At 33.9% G+C, this 13,909-nt stretch overlaps 2 protein-coding genes across 2 annotated transcripts in view; one reads left to right on the forward strand and one right to left on the reverse strand.

Moving 5' to 3' along the window:
- Positions 1–4,414, reverse strand: LOC135683120 (serine dehydratase-like). The gene is made up of 8 exons (XM_065198292.2): positions 4,249–4,414; positions 2,803–2,842; positions 2,239–2,378; positions 1,993–2,050; positions 1,695–1,734; positions 973–1,200; positions 575–699; positions 1–349 (listed from the first exon to the last, which is right to left on the reverse strand). The coding sequence occupies exons 1-8, from the start codon at positions 4,390–4,392 to the stop codon at positions 162–164; spliced, it is 963 nt and encodes a 320-aa protein (XP_065054364.1). The 5' UTR covers positions 4,393–4,414; the 3' UTR covers positions 1–161.
- The window catches only part of LOC135683118 (E3 ubiquitin-protein ligase RNF25-like), an 11,604-nt gene continuing 2,103 nt past the window's right edge, over positions 4,409–13,909 (forward strand). Inside the window, exons 1-9 of the mRNA XM_065198289.2 lie at positions 4,409–4,460; positions 7,128–7,205; positions 7,668–7,764; positions 8,312–8,379; positions 8,628–8,697; positions 9,860–9,931; positions 12,337–12,480; positions 12,877–12,963; positions 13,521–13,652. Coding sequence (XP_065054361.2) covers positions 4,441–4,460; positions 7,128–7,205; positions 7,668–7,764; positions 8,312–8,379; positions 8,628–8,697; positions 9,860–9,931; positions 12,337–12,480; positions 12,877–12,963; positions 13,521–13,652 — 768 coding nt within the window. The 5' untranslated portion in view covers positions 4,409–4,440. The remainder of the gene's footprint in view (positions 4,461–7,127; positions 7,206–7,667; positions 7,765–8,311; positions 8,380–8,627; positions 8,698–9,859; positions 9,932–12,336; positions 12,481–12,876; positions 12,964–13,520; positions 13,653–13,909) is intronic.

Here is a 13,909-nt window from a genome sequence, read left to right on the forward strand (position 1 = left end):
TTTTTGTGGCTAAAATTCTAAATCATCTTTTTGAAAGATGTTTTACATACATCACAATAATTATTGAAAATAAAAAATGCTGGCCTTATATTTTTCAAAGAGGATAAATACCGAAGCAAAACCACTGTTACGAATACACTCTGTGTTTGTTAAAAATTCGCTTACAGATTGAACTTCGTTTTCAAAGCTAGTAGCTGCTGGAGAGAGATTCCTTGTCCTCCACAGACTATGATGACCACTGTTTTCACATCATCGAGTTTTTTCTGCTCTTGTAACTTTTTAATTGAATTTGCATAAACTGAGGCAAGAGCGGCACCACATGCTGGCTGAACAAGGAACTTGTGATCATCTAGAGAACAATTGTATCAATAAATTCAGGATGCAACTGAAAGATAACTCTGTTATACTATCAATTTTTAACAAAGAAAGCTCTTAAAAAGAGACAAAACTTAGAAAATTTAATATGTTATTATAAGGTGAAGCATGAAAAGAAATTAGTTTATCATGTTTTTGAGGAATGGTTGGATCAAGACAGACATTTCTCCAAGCTTTCTAATGAAAGAGCAGTTCTTACCTAGAAATCGCAGACAAGCATTTACTGCCTCCACATCTTCAATTACATGACTTATAATTTTGTGTCTAAATGTCCAGTGAAATGAGGTTTCACACACAGTAACAGCTCCTAGGCACATGGCAACACTAAAATTTAAAACTTTGTATATTGACGATGAAAGAGTCAGTGGTCATGAGACAAAATAAGAGACAAAGAGAGCATATCCAACTCAATTATTTAGCAGAAACTGACACAAACTTTGATGTCTTTTAAGCATGTTTAATTATATGATGTATGAATTTTGTACATTATGTACAGCAAGTACATGAACAATGAGTAACTTCCCTTGATGACTATGATTGACATGTTTTAAAAAAATTTCTTTTTACATATTCTTATTCTGAATATAATGTTCTCACCTTGTTATACCTGGTAGTGTGACTATCTTCCCAGCATTTACTGATGCAGCAAAACTATCTGCACCAATGGTTTCCATGGCCAAGAGTGGTACATGTGACCAACCAGCTTCATGCATACCTTCAAGGACACCATTCATGAGGCCCCCTCCACCAACTGACAAAACCACTAAATCTGGTGTAGTATTGAGCTGCTCCTTCACTTCGTCAATCATGGTTTTATGACCCTCCCTGCAAAAGGGTAAGTGGGCAAACTACATATTTTCTGTTATTTGTTACTAGTGGATAAGATCATGAATTTATTCAATTTATTGTTTCCTTAATTGTTTAACCAAGATTTAAAATATTCACAAGCATTCTTTAGGTATTAAAGAAAAACATTTTTTTCTGTTTCCACTATCTAATTTTCTACAAAACCATAGGAAATCAATGCAACCTGTTGAAAGTGGAGATTTTGAAAATGAATTTCTTAAAAAGCTCGAATTTTAGAAGTTTAAAAAAACAACGAAAATTATAATGTTTTAAATAAATTTGCCATAACACAGCAATCACAGAAGAAAAGTGTCAACTGCACAAAAAACTGATTTGCAAACAATGTTTTTATATTGTTTCTTGCTTAGCATATAAGCATCTTGTTGAAGTATGCTTTAAGGAAAGTTTTTAGAAACAACAATGTTACAAAAAAATAACCTTACATGGATACATTAAAAGAACTAATTACATACCATACTTCAGGCTCATCAAAAGGGTGGATCAGTGTGCCATCTAGAAAAAATTCGTTGAAAAAGTTCTTTCTTACAGTTATTTTAGATACATTTCATATGACAAAGGAATACCACTTCTTTTTACCAAGGAATCAAGATAAATTTCAAAAACTACTCAAGTATCATAAATAAAATAAAATATGATTCTGATGGGACTAGCTGAGAGTGAGACATAGGAAGATCAAAAAGGAAATGGAATTATATCCGGAGCATTAGCAAAATATAAAAATATACATGTGAATATATTTATTAAACTTACTCTCAACCTTGCCAGTAGAAATTATTTCTTTTGCAAATTCATTAGCTTCATCCCAAAACTATAATTTTGAAAATAACAAGAAACTGTCAGTCATCACCATATCCACTAAAATACATATCTTTCTCTTGAAAAATTAAAAGAAAATAATCAAGTGATAAAAAGTTCGTAATAAAACACTGAACACACAATATCAGAAATTGCTATACATCTTCATAGCAACAAGTTTTTAAGCAAAGAGTCTACCACCTTCCCATGGACTAAAACATTGGCTTCCTCATCCTTTATTCGACTAATTGCTTCCTTTGAAGTTGTTTCTGGGACCACAATTGTTACTGGTACTCTTAGACATCGACCAACATAGGCCACAGCCATCCCAGCATTTCCACCTTCAAAAAAGAGAAAGTTTTTGTAAGTAAACTTTTCAAACACAATGGCTCAGTGCTCAGTCCTTTTTGTTAAAATCCAGAGAGAATTTTTGAGCTCACCCCCCCCCCCCCCCCTATTAAAAGCAAGTATATGTTTTGTTGGACAATTCTTTCCTGGCAACCCTTCATTAAGCTAAACATTTTGTGTGAAAGAGCAATTTCCTATCAGTTTTTACCTGTTGGTGAATAGAGGGAATGGTTTCATATACACAACAGAGAACCTTACTGCAAATATAATTGTTGTCATAGGTATGGCTTCTAGAAGTTGTCTACAACATAATTCCCTGCCAAAAATTTCAGAACAGCACCCCTGACTATCAAAGGATCAAAATAAGGATAAATGGTAAGATGCTTTTTGCCTTACACATGACTTTAAATACCATACCTGATGAGCAAACCAAGTGCTTGCATCCTCTTTTGATTGCCTATAAACAAGAACAAAAAATATATCATGTTGTATCTTAACTAGTTAGCACAGTGGTCAATGCTGGAAAGCAGAAAAAAGTTAATGAAAATTTGAATAGATAGAAACTGCATAATTTTCAATAATTCAGTTTGCAGAATCCCATTAAGGATAATAGTCTTTTGCATGCCCACACCAGAGATATTATTACTGGTTCCATTGCATTATTACAGCTCTGTCAGAAATGAGGGGCTGGGAGGCTGGGGGTGCTCGAGCCTCCCAATTATTGTCAAACTGTAGTTTGTTTCCTTTATAACAGTGTTCTGAATGAGAAGGAAAACAATGGGCAGCTCCCCCCCCCCCCCCTCCAATATAAATTTCATTCCGACAGCACTGTATTATTGCTAGTCCCATTGCCATTACACCCAGAGATATTTTGTGGAGCCACAGAACCTGGATACTAGGCTAAGTATAACTGTATAAAATATTTTAGGTTTGGCTTCTAATCAGCTTGTGGCAACCAAGTTCATCTTAGAAATATTGATATCTTTTATAATGATCTCATTGCTTAAATGTATTTGTAGAAAGGCCAACTATCAGTCTTCTTATTATGCATTTTTAACCATTCTTCATCTTTGCTAGCAATTTATAAATCAAACAGCAACAAGAAACTGAAAATAAACCACTATCACTTTTACAGAACGAAAAATAAACCTGCTATTTGCTGCTATAATATGTAAAATGTCTTTGATGTAATAAAAGTTGTGTTATTTTTATCGCTAAATTAAATGTAATAATGAAAATACCATGTACATTAATTCCTACTGGTACATGTAGCACAGTGATTTTTTGCATTCTTGGCAGTTGAAACACTTTTTAAGTTAAGGATAATTACCTATCAAGGTTAACACTACATAGTCAGCCTATAGTGTGCTCGTCTAAATCAACAACTACCTATGATTCCTTCAAGACTGCTTGTGTTCTATTCACATCATTCAATTGTAAGCTTGATCAAATGCTTTAGTGAAATGTTTGAAGAATTTCAACATGTTACAGCATTATGTAGGACACCTTTGTTTGATGTAATTGTGCCTGCTAAGTTGTTTATCAGAAAATAATGGAAAGAAAAACGTTTCGTCCACATTATACCTGTACATTGTATAAATGTATTGTAATTTGTTCTGGAAATGTTATTGTTTTATAATTAGTCATTATGGGTGAAGCTATCTTATGATATCTCATATGCAGTGGAATACAAAATGTATAAATGAAAAAGAACTGAAATTAACTGGATATGATCATATCTTCAGCCTTCCTTTCAACTGATATAACTGTATTCATTCGCTAAGTACAGTGATTGAAATGGCTTAACTTGTTTACTAAGTATCAAAACCATACTTCTGACTTAACAACATAGATAACACCTACCTTGACACAATGATGTCCAAGACCTCTTAACTTAAAAGATCCTGAAGGCTGTGTATTTTCTAACTTTAAATAAACTTTAAAACCAGATAATTTTGAAAGCGGCACACTTTCAATAAGGGGCGTCCTAACGTGGAGTTGCTCCATTTTGTTTTTAAGCCTCGAATCAGAAAAGAGGCTGTAAAAATATGAAATATGGCGACGTGCAGCGAGAGGTAAGGATTGTATTTCTATGTTTATATTGGTCTTTCTACAAATATTTTTGTGGTTCCTGGTTTTGTAGTATTGAATTTATCAAGCTAAGACATTTTAACATCAGCCTACAACTTGTAATACACTTTTGAAGCACCGAATTAATTCAGTAATGAAGAATAACATACCAAAATAATGCCTTTATGCTTGCCCCTGAAATTTCTAAAAATTAAATTTCTTTGATTGCAATTTGGGGTGTATTGAAGCGTGTTGCATTTGTTGTTAATATTTGCATCAAAGTCCACACACCCACCAAAAAGTGGTGGGACATCGCAGTTATCCTGCCCTCTGAACCAGGCTGTGCAATGTACTTTGGCCAAAAAAGATCTGCGGCGATCACCCAGATTTTTTTCGGCGTTCGGCGTGCAAACCAATAAAAACTTTTTTGGTGTATGTAGTATTATAGATCATCTAATTTAGTAGTATTATAGAGCATCTTATACATATATCCTAATTAAGGCTCTTCGAGACTTAATAAACGTTAAAACTACTCGCATTTCGAAAAACAACTCGTGACTGTCAATACTTTAAATCAAATCAACAGCGTGCACACTTTCTAAAGATGTGCGCTTAACCGTGAATACTGCTATTGTCCTTATTGTAACAAATTGTGCAACATTGTTCTATTGAAATTACAACACAATATACAACAGTGTACTTAAAATTTTTGTTAGTTGGCATGCTAAACATGAAGCCATTGTACATAGTTAACGTAAAATAAAGACTCATACACCACAGTTTTCTCTAATAATCAGTTTTCTTTGTCTGGTGCAGCAATGTTTACAGTTTTACTAACTGCTTTTATATTTTCGGCGTACCTAAACAAATGCCTCTGTGGACCTTTGGGGTACAGTTGACATGGAATGCACCCTGTCCTCGGAAGAAGAGCGCTTTGTGGTATTTTGATACTAGCTAAATTTTGACTGATAAAGGCAAGGCAAGTTTCTGTTCAAACTCCTGAGCTAAGATTAAGCTACTTTGATAATAGTTTAAAATTTTAAGTATTGTAGCCAGGCTGAACTTGTTTTCAGGGTACAGAATAAATTGTTTTGGAAAAAACTGAGGCACACAAAATACCAAAGTTTAATGAACCTATTTGTGCATTTTTTAGTGGTTATTGTTCATTCTGCTTACTTAAAAGCTTTATTGCTACATCCTGCCAATCAAATAGTGTTTTTTAATTGTTTTGATAATGTTGAGCCAAGTGAAAAATGCTTACTGTAACAACTCTTGATAGCATGCACTGACGAAAATTCATGTTTTCATTTGGGGGGAAGGGCTCAGGCCAGCGACTTTTTACAAGACCAGATCTTGGATGGGCTTGTGGCATGTTGAACATTTGTCAAATATATGACAAAAAGCCCATTTTTCTGACAAGAACATGATTGGGGGACTCAACCCCCAATATCCTGCCCAATTTTTGCCAATGTGTACTTGCTTTAAAAACTGTTGGATTTTGTGCACATCCCACTTGATTTTGCACTTCACTCTTTTTTTTTAATTGCGCACAAAATAATTACTATGCACAGTGCAAAGTTTCCAACCCAGTATTGAAGGTCCATTAAAAAGCATAACCTGGCAATGTCTTTGAAGACCAATTGAGTTTCTGAGGTGCTAGCTGGGAATTAGATAAATTGACTTTTTGAAATTTTGCCTATTACTTTAGAGGTTCCAATTTTCATCCATATCCATGCATGTGTAGTGATCATTGTCTAGTATCTGTAATGATTTCCTCCATTTTATCACTGTCATTCACATCTTCTCCATATTGACTCTAATTTATTCAATCACACATTCATTCCCCCATTTTTTGTGTATAACTCTAGTTTTATATTTTGTCAATAAAAACACCAAGTTGAAACAGTGACACAGCAGCATCTCTTACTGGCTGCAATAAGGACACAAAACAATAAGACAGCTGAAGCAGAAGTTGCGAATCACATTGTGGTCACTAATTGATAGAATATAGAAAGTAAAGAGATAATTAAGCACATAAGCACAATATAAAGAAGGAAGTTACAATGTATTTCTAAAGGGGACAAAATAGCTTATTAGGCTTACTCTTTCTCCCTATCATTTTATATGCTGGCTTTGTGTGGTCAGTGTCATTTGCTTCAGTCACAAGAGATAACTGTAAAAAAATTTGACTACAACTTCTATGATTTTTTTCAAAACCTGCAGAACAATATCCCAAAAAGTTTTCTCTTATCCTAGAGCCATCAAAAGCCTGTTTATTTTAAGGCTCTTGTGCAACTGGCATGCTTTATGATTATGACTCCAAAGACAGGCCTTATATTGTACTACATGGAAATGCAAAATGCAGTTAATTTTCTCAAGACAACTGCTGCTAAGCATGCAGGTTGCACAAGAGCCTTTGATCAATTGTATCGAAAAGTTTGATCAACTGTATCGGAATAACTCTTCATTTACCAAATCAATTAAGGGAGAAACATTATTCGATAAGATGGCATTCAAAGCTTAAATATTCAGAAGCCCTAAGAATTAAGATTGACATGTGTAAAATAGTATCGTTTGCAAGAATATGAAGCCTAACCCTACACTACAATTTATCATTTTGACAAGAACATTGGATGATTATTTTGAATTGTAAGACATTTTTAATTTTGCAGTTTACTTGACGATGAAATTGCAGTTTTGCAGTCAATTTATCTGCCAGATGAACTAGAAGTAAATACTTCAGATGGAGGGTAGGTTTATTGTCTGCTTACAAATCTCAGGAAAGCCAGCAGATTTCACTTTCATTTACCTTTGTGACAAAAAGTTAGTCTTGCAAATCTATTGAAATATTTTACGTAAAGTTGGATGAGTGTATTTAGAAAAGCCCAGGCTCCACATGGCTTAGTGTAATAACCTTTCTTCAAATTCTCTGATTTGGTTACAGAAAATATATTGTTACAGTTTATTTTCTGTTACTCATACTTTTAAAGTATATTTTTGATTGATATTATTTGATTTTGCATTTTTTTAATCGCATTACTTAGCACACCCAAAATGTGTAAGCCTGTCATTTACCACACACCTGCAAATATTTTCTCCGTAAGGCCTGCAGTCATTAGATTTTTTGCAAATGTATTGGTGTAAAGCCAATTTTCAAACTGTTGTGAACCTTTGCTTAGATATTGTATACCCTAAGTTAAATTTTTTTGCAGATTGCATGAGATTAAGGTATTGCTTCACCCCTACACTGCTGACAATGATGATGAGAGATATGTTTGCATGCAGCTGGTTATCAGACTTGATAAAAGGGTATTTCAAAATTTCCAAATAATATGTTTGACAGCCCATCATTATTAAGAGTTTTAGTCTACAACAAATGCAAATACCAAACACAGTGAATTTTCAGGTCTTCGCTTGTATATGTTTAAGTAGGCCAGATTGCTGTTTTTCATTTTCAAGGAAACAAAATCTAAGTTAGAGCCTGTTTACATGAAGTGGCCTAGCGTATGAGCATAACGTATAATTAAACGGTCAGAAAGGGAATCTAATTGTTATTTTCCATTGTTGAGGAAAACTGATATTCAATACTTTGGCTCCAGAAACTAAAAAGCCTCATTTACAATTTTCAAGTAAGAGGCCACACATCCTCGTATAAACACTTGCGAATACAATCTCACCTGCATAAACTAGCCTACTTCATGTAAACAGGCCCTTAGTTTAATTATGTTTTGTGAAAATTTCAGATTTCATTTTTTGTCATATATGTCACCAGTAACATGTTGCCACCTCAAAAGTAAACTTTTGAAAAAATGAATTTTATAATAAAATTTAAATATATATTAATGATTCTACCTAGTATCCACAGTCAAAGCCCAAGTTTGAAATTAAAACGCCAAGAGGAATTTCAGATGCCCAACTTGAGAGGTATGTTATTGGCATTATAACCTTGTTATAAAAAAGTGTAGAATATTTCTCCTAATTTTTATTTGAAATTTAAGAATATTTGAAATTGTGCTAAAACTTTAAAGCTCCTAAAGAATATTTCAGTTTCTTCTTAATTGAAAAGATTTTGACTGAAATGAGCAAGATTGGTTTTTGACATCGCTTGCAGCCAATATATATGGTCGCTAATTGTCTTAATGTTGGCTGTTTTTTTTCCTGTTCTTTTTTAGTATATTAACAAACCTCAACAGTTTGGCTTCAAAAAGAATTGGTGAAGAGATGATGTTTGTGTTGATAGAGGTAAGTTGAGAATAAATTTTTCAATAGCAAGGCTTGTGGCCAGGGACGCCTGCCCAAGATTAAGGCAGGAAGGACAGTGAGTGCCAATAGTATAATTTTTTTCCACTACCATAATCGATCATTTGTGAGGGGTTGGGAGATACAAAAACAAAATATTTGCATGGATCTGTTCCACCCATACAGCTGAGATCTTTGCAATCAAAGGTTCTAAACATCGGCAAATTGTTGACAAAGTTCTTCTTGCAAGTGGGTATTAAATGCCCTTGTCATTCTTCTTTATAGATTTTCGGTATAAATTTTCGCTATAAATGTTTGGTTTTACGAAAACCATGGCAATTATAAATGGGCTGGCTGTAAGACTTTGATTGTCTGCTTAGGCTCAATACTTCATGGTTGCAGAATCATTGAGAATGCAAAAGGAAAAAAAATGGGAAGAATCAAATGTAAATCAAACAATTGTTTACTTCACCGTCTTTTTTATATAAAAGCATGAAATAAGCGTAACATCTTCGTTCTGACAGTGGGCAAAATAGTCAATATCTTATAAGACACCATTGGTTTTTTAAGTTTATTATCGTCCTCAGAAAAAAGTTTCGGTATCATAGACAGCAAAAAAAGGAAGATTCACCAATTATCTACAAGATTCTATAATCTTTTCTTAGGAGTGACTATTTAAGGGCACAGCTTATCCCCTCTGCCCCTACAGGAAGAGGGTAGGAGGGGCAGCTGTCCCAACAGCCCCTCCAGGATAGGTGTCCCTGCTTGTGGAAATAAAGAAAGGACAGGTAACCATTAGAAAAAATGATCTGTTGTAGGATTAGAAACATTATCTGATCATATATTCTATTATTTGTAGACAATCTACAAACTATCATCTTTTACGCAAACTATCACAAAATTTGTATATGATTGAGCTCTTACTCTAAAACGGCTGAGCTAATGCTCTAAAACTCTTGCTCTAAAACGGCTTTTGATATTTGTGCCAGATTTTGTTGAATTAAAAGTTTTGTAGTTCTTTCTATTCTACATCATAAAGAGTAGTTGCTAAAAATAGATAGTTATGATTAGAGAACGTGCGAGGAATCGTTTCTTAGATGTATTCTTATTGCAAAACATTTTCAGTCTATGTATTTATAACATTTAGGCTTTAAATTTGTTCCAGTATGCCAAAGAATGTCTGACAAATAACAACAGACCAGAGTGCCCATGTCCTATTTGCCTAGATCTGTTTGAGGTTTGTTATTATTTTCATCATTGGTAGCAAATATTTATTGGCTTCTGTTATATGAAATTGTTAAACAGCTTTTTTAAAAGATGTCAAACTTGCTGGTTTTGTATTTAGGTTTTTAAAATGCTCAAATACGAATAAAGTTTGAGTTTTTAATTGTAAGGATCGCGTCTTGGATTTCAGAGTGGAGGGGCCATCGAGTAGAAAACTTTTTGTTGTCCGATATCAACAAAGTGTCATGCTGAAAAGTTCGGATCTGTGGCTCCTTGGTCCTCTTTGATAGTATTGATACTTTGTTCATGCATTTTTGTAAGCAGGATCAATCAAGGCAAGCAATGTTCAAGCGAGACATTGAGTTCTACTTTAAGTTCATTCTCTCAGAAATACAGTAAACATTTCGACTCTGAAAAACATTGAAAAAAATAAACATTTAACAACATATGGCTAAGAGCTTTTTCGTCAGACACTCCTCGTAGCATAAAACGTCAGAGTAAGAGTCTGAAATAACACGATGAAAAATATATATCCAGTTGTGGATCGAAAAAGGCCAATTAGAAAAACGCAAGCACAAGACCGGTATAGCTGACCAATCAGTACCGCGTGCCTAAAGAAAAATTACCACTGGAGTCCAAGAAAGAAAGCGATCTCCTTCTGTCTACACAATGGTGGCTTTTTCGTTTTTATGTAGATCGACTCCAAAACTGCTAGATGGAAGGACGACCGGGCTCTGTCAATTATCCGAAACATGTCGTCATTATAGAGTTTTGCACAGTCTGGGTTGTCTAAAAGATGTTGATCGATGGCAGAAGACAACCCAGATTGTATATATTTTGTACATAACTGGGTATATATTTTTCATCGTGTTCTTTCGGATCCTTATTCTGACGTTTTATGCTCTGAGGAGTGTCAAACGAAAAAGCTTTTAGCTCATATGTTGTAAAATGTTTGCTTTTTTCAAAGCCATTTTCAAGTTCTGTACCGTCAAAAAATCGCTCACAGAAATAAAGATAGTTATGAACTCATAGGTCCTTTTTAAGTATTCTTGAAGTCTCATTTTACAATCGTGAAAGTTTTTATAAGAGCATTGGCTAGTTTTTACTAGACCTGATATCTATTTGCAACCCTCGTGTTTCATTAGTTTCTTCACAAACTTCGTCAGCTATTATTTCAGATCAATAGTGTTATTGTGAAATATTAGTCAAGTTTATTTCGCTGCTCAATCTAAAGGGTTTTCTTTGGTTTTCCGAAATGACCAAATTAAATTTATAAACCTGCTGTTATGATCCGTATTTTTTAATCCTTCCATACTTGAGGTAAATTATTGCTCTTTTTATTTCTTTACTGAGGGTGTCTCTAGCTAGAGTCGAAACGTATTAATTGATTTCTGTCTACTGATTATGTCAAACTGATTTTGTTTATTTCGCTGCTCAATCTAAAGGGTTTTCTTTGGTTTTCCGAAATGACCAAATTAAATTTATAAACCTGCTGTTATGATCCGTATTTTTTAATCCTTCCATACTTGAGGTAAATTATTGCTCTTTTTATTTCTTTACTGAGGGTGTCTCTAGCTAGAGTCGAAACGTATTAATTGATTTCTGTCTACTGATTATGTCAAACTGATTTTGTTACACTTGGATTTGTAACTGAAATGTCATACTGGATTTGTAAATTTTAGAATTGATTATTCGTTCAGCTCAATTGGATTAAAAATGTCTCTTTGTCGCCGTAATGGTCAACTTATTGATTAATCTCCTGTTTTTTATATGAATGTGTTTGCAGAGCTGCCTAGAACAGTAAAATTAAGGCATTAAAGTTTAACATATAATTTTTGTACTTAAATTATGATACGCTTTTGTTATAATTGACATAAGCATGTAACTTCGCATAGCTTCGCATCTGTCTGAAAAATATCTATAATCCTTGACAAAAGTCCTTGGAACACTCTGCGGCCAATGAAAGATTTTGATGAAATAAAAGTTTCCGGCCGTAAGATACAGAAATATCCCCCCTCCCCTCCAAAACAATGCTGATTGAAAAGCTTATTACTCACCCTAGCTGATAAAAAAACATTAGATAAATTTCCAGCTTTGAAACTGTTGTTATTCAACATTGTTTCAAGGGGGATAGGGGGATGCTAATGAAGTTATGCGATATTTTAGCTTAATGTATCAAGACTTTTGGCAAGGATTGTATAATTGAAGCGAATTTTTAAAAAAATGTTTTGGGAAAACATAGCTGCAAGAAGAGGTCATCAAGACTAGTTGAGTACCCTAAATTTCCTGTCCGCGCTCATTTTTAGCCCATCAAAAATGAGGAAGGCTTCATAGTAAGATTTTGTTGGCTGGAGAAAGGTTGACAACTTTTCAGGACTCTGCTTAAGCGATTAGAACAGTCTTCCCTAATTTTTTTAGGAGGATGATGAATTCACAAAATCAGAATGTTTTCATTATTTCCATGGCGCTTGCATGGCTAGTTACGTGACGTCATGTTCTGCTGAGCAAAAGGAGGATACTAATAAAGAGGCTAGGGAGAAATCAAAACACAGTGAAAATTTCGTAAGTAATTTTAACATATCTGTCCTTGAATTTCCTTTCAAGGTTTTTCTATTTCCGGTTAAGTGTATGTAAACAATTTCGTTTTGAATAAACTTTCATCTATATTGTATTTTTCCTTACCATTTTGCTTTTTTTGTTTACTTTTTATTGCTTTTATTATCATCATCATAAGATTTTGGGAATCCAGCGGACTCTCTATTTAGCATTTTAATTTAGCATACAATATTTTAAAGGTATTATCTACTCAATGTTCAATGAAAGTGCTGAAGCGATCAGTGTAATTGTTCTTGCTTTTCTGGCATCTTAAGTATAAAATCTTATTTAATTAGATATTTGTTCTTCAATGTTATTTGAATAAGATAATACACAGCCTAGCATCTTTTCATTACTTTCAAGATACCTTGTCCTATATGCCGTGCAGATATTGACACTAGAAACTTGAAAACTGATTCTCCTGATTCAAAATCAAAAGATGACGAAGAGGTACCTTTTTATCCTCATCTTCATTTTCCTCTGATATTTAACTTTTCTCTATGCTTGGATGCTACTACCCTTAAAAGGTATCTAATAAAGCACGCTATATTAAAACTATTTACTATAACTGCTACACATAGCATATAGTTGTCCTTAAAAAGATATTGTTTGATCTCAGAATTGTTGAAAGGGAAGCAACGGTCAAGTTGTGTTCAATTTTCTCTGAACTCAACAGTTTTCATAAAGTGCAAGTACGATCTAATATAGAATATTTTTTTTATAGAACCAAGTGACCCTTCTATCAAGTGTTCTTCGTAAGGAGGACTCAGGTTTAACTTTTATTTCATCAACGATTAACTTCGAGATGAATTTGCCAAGTGTATTTTTCATTAAAACTAATTTTTGGATTCAGGCTGATTCAGAGGCATTAGGGCTTATAGGGTTATTATAATGATGATCAAATATTTTGCGCAATCTGTATTAGGAATCACTCAAGCCTTCCTTTATCGTCCTGTTGTACAATCTAGCAGCAAGAAGAGTGAATTTAACGACCATCTTCTCTTTAGATCGTTTTCCAGCCATCTGAAAAATTCCTTTCTTGGAGGAAGCAGATGAGAAAAATATTCTTACGACAGCAGAAACGCGGTGGGATAATTGATGTTGAAGCAGAGAAAAACAAATTCTTGATTGCCACCAAGGTACTGTTGCTATTCAACTACAATTCTGTTCGATTGTGATGCTCTGAGTTTGTTGAATCAGAAGTAGTAGATATTCATATAGCTTTAATCTCTAGTCTCAGGATTTCATTTTCGCTTATATGAAGCTCTCTCGTAATCTGATTTTTTTACTGTGAAATAAACGAAGTATTTTAGCAGTTTTCCTAAAACAGTAACTTCAGCCACCTAACCCAGATCAAGCCCTATTTTCTTTGGCTTCCAATTTTCTTTGGCTTTCT

This window comes from Rhopilema esculentum, chromosome 7, assembly GCF_057945365.1.
Source record: "Rhopilema esculentum isolate cy_ngs chromosome 7, ASM5794536v1, whole genome shotgun sequence".
NCBI classification, from domain to species: Eukaryota; Metazoa; Cnidaria; class Scyphozoa; order Rhizostomeae; family Rhizostomatidae; genus Rhopilema; species Rhopilema esculentum.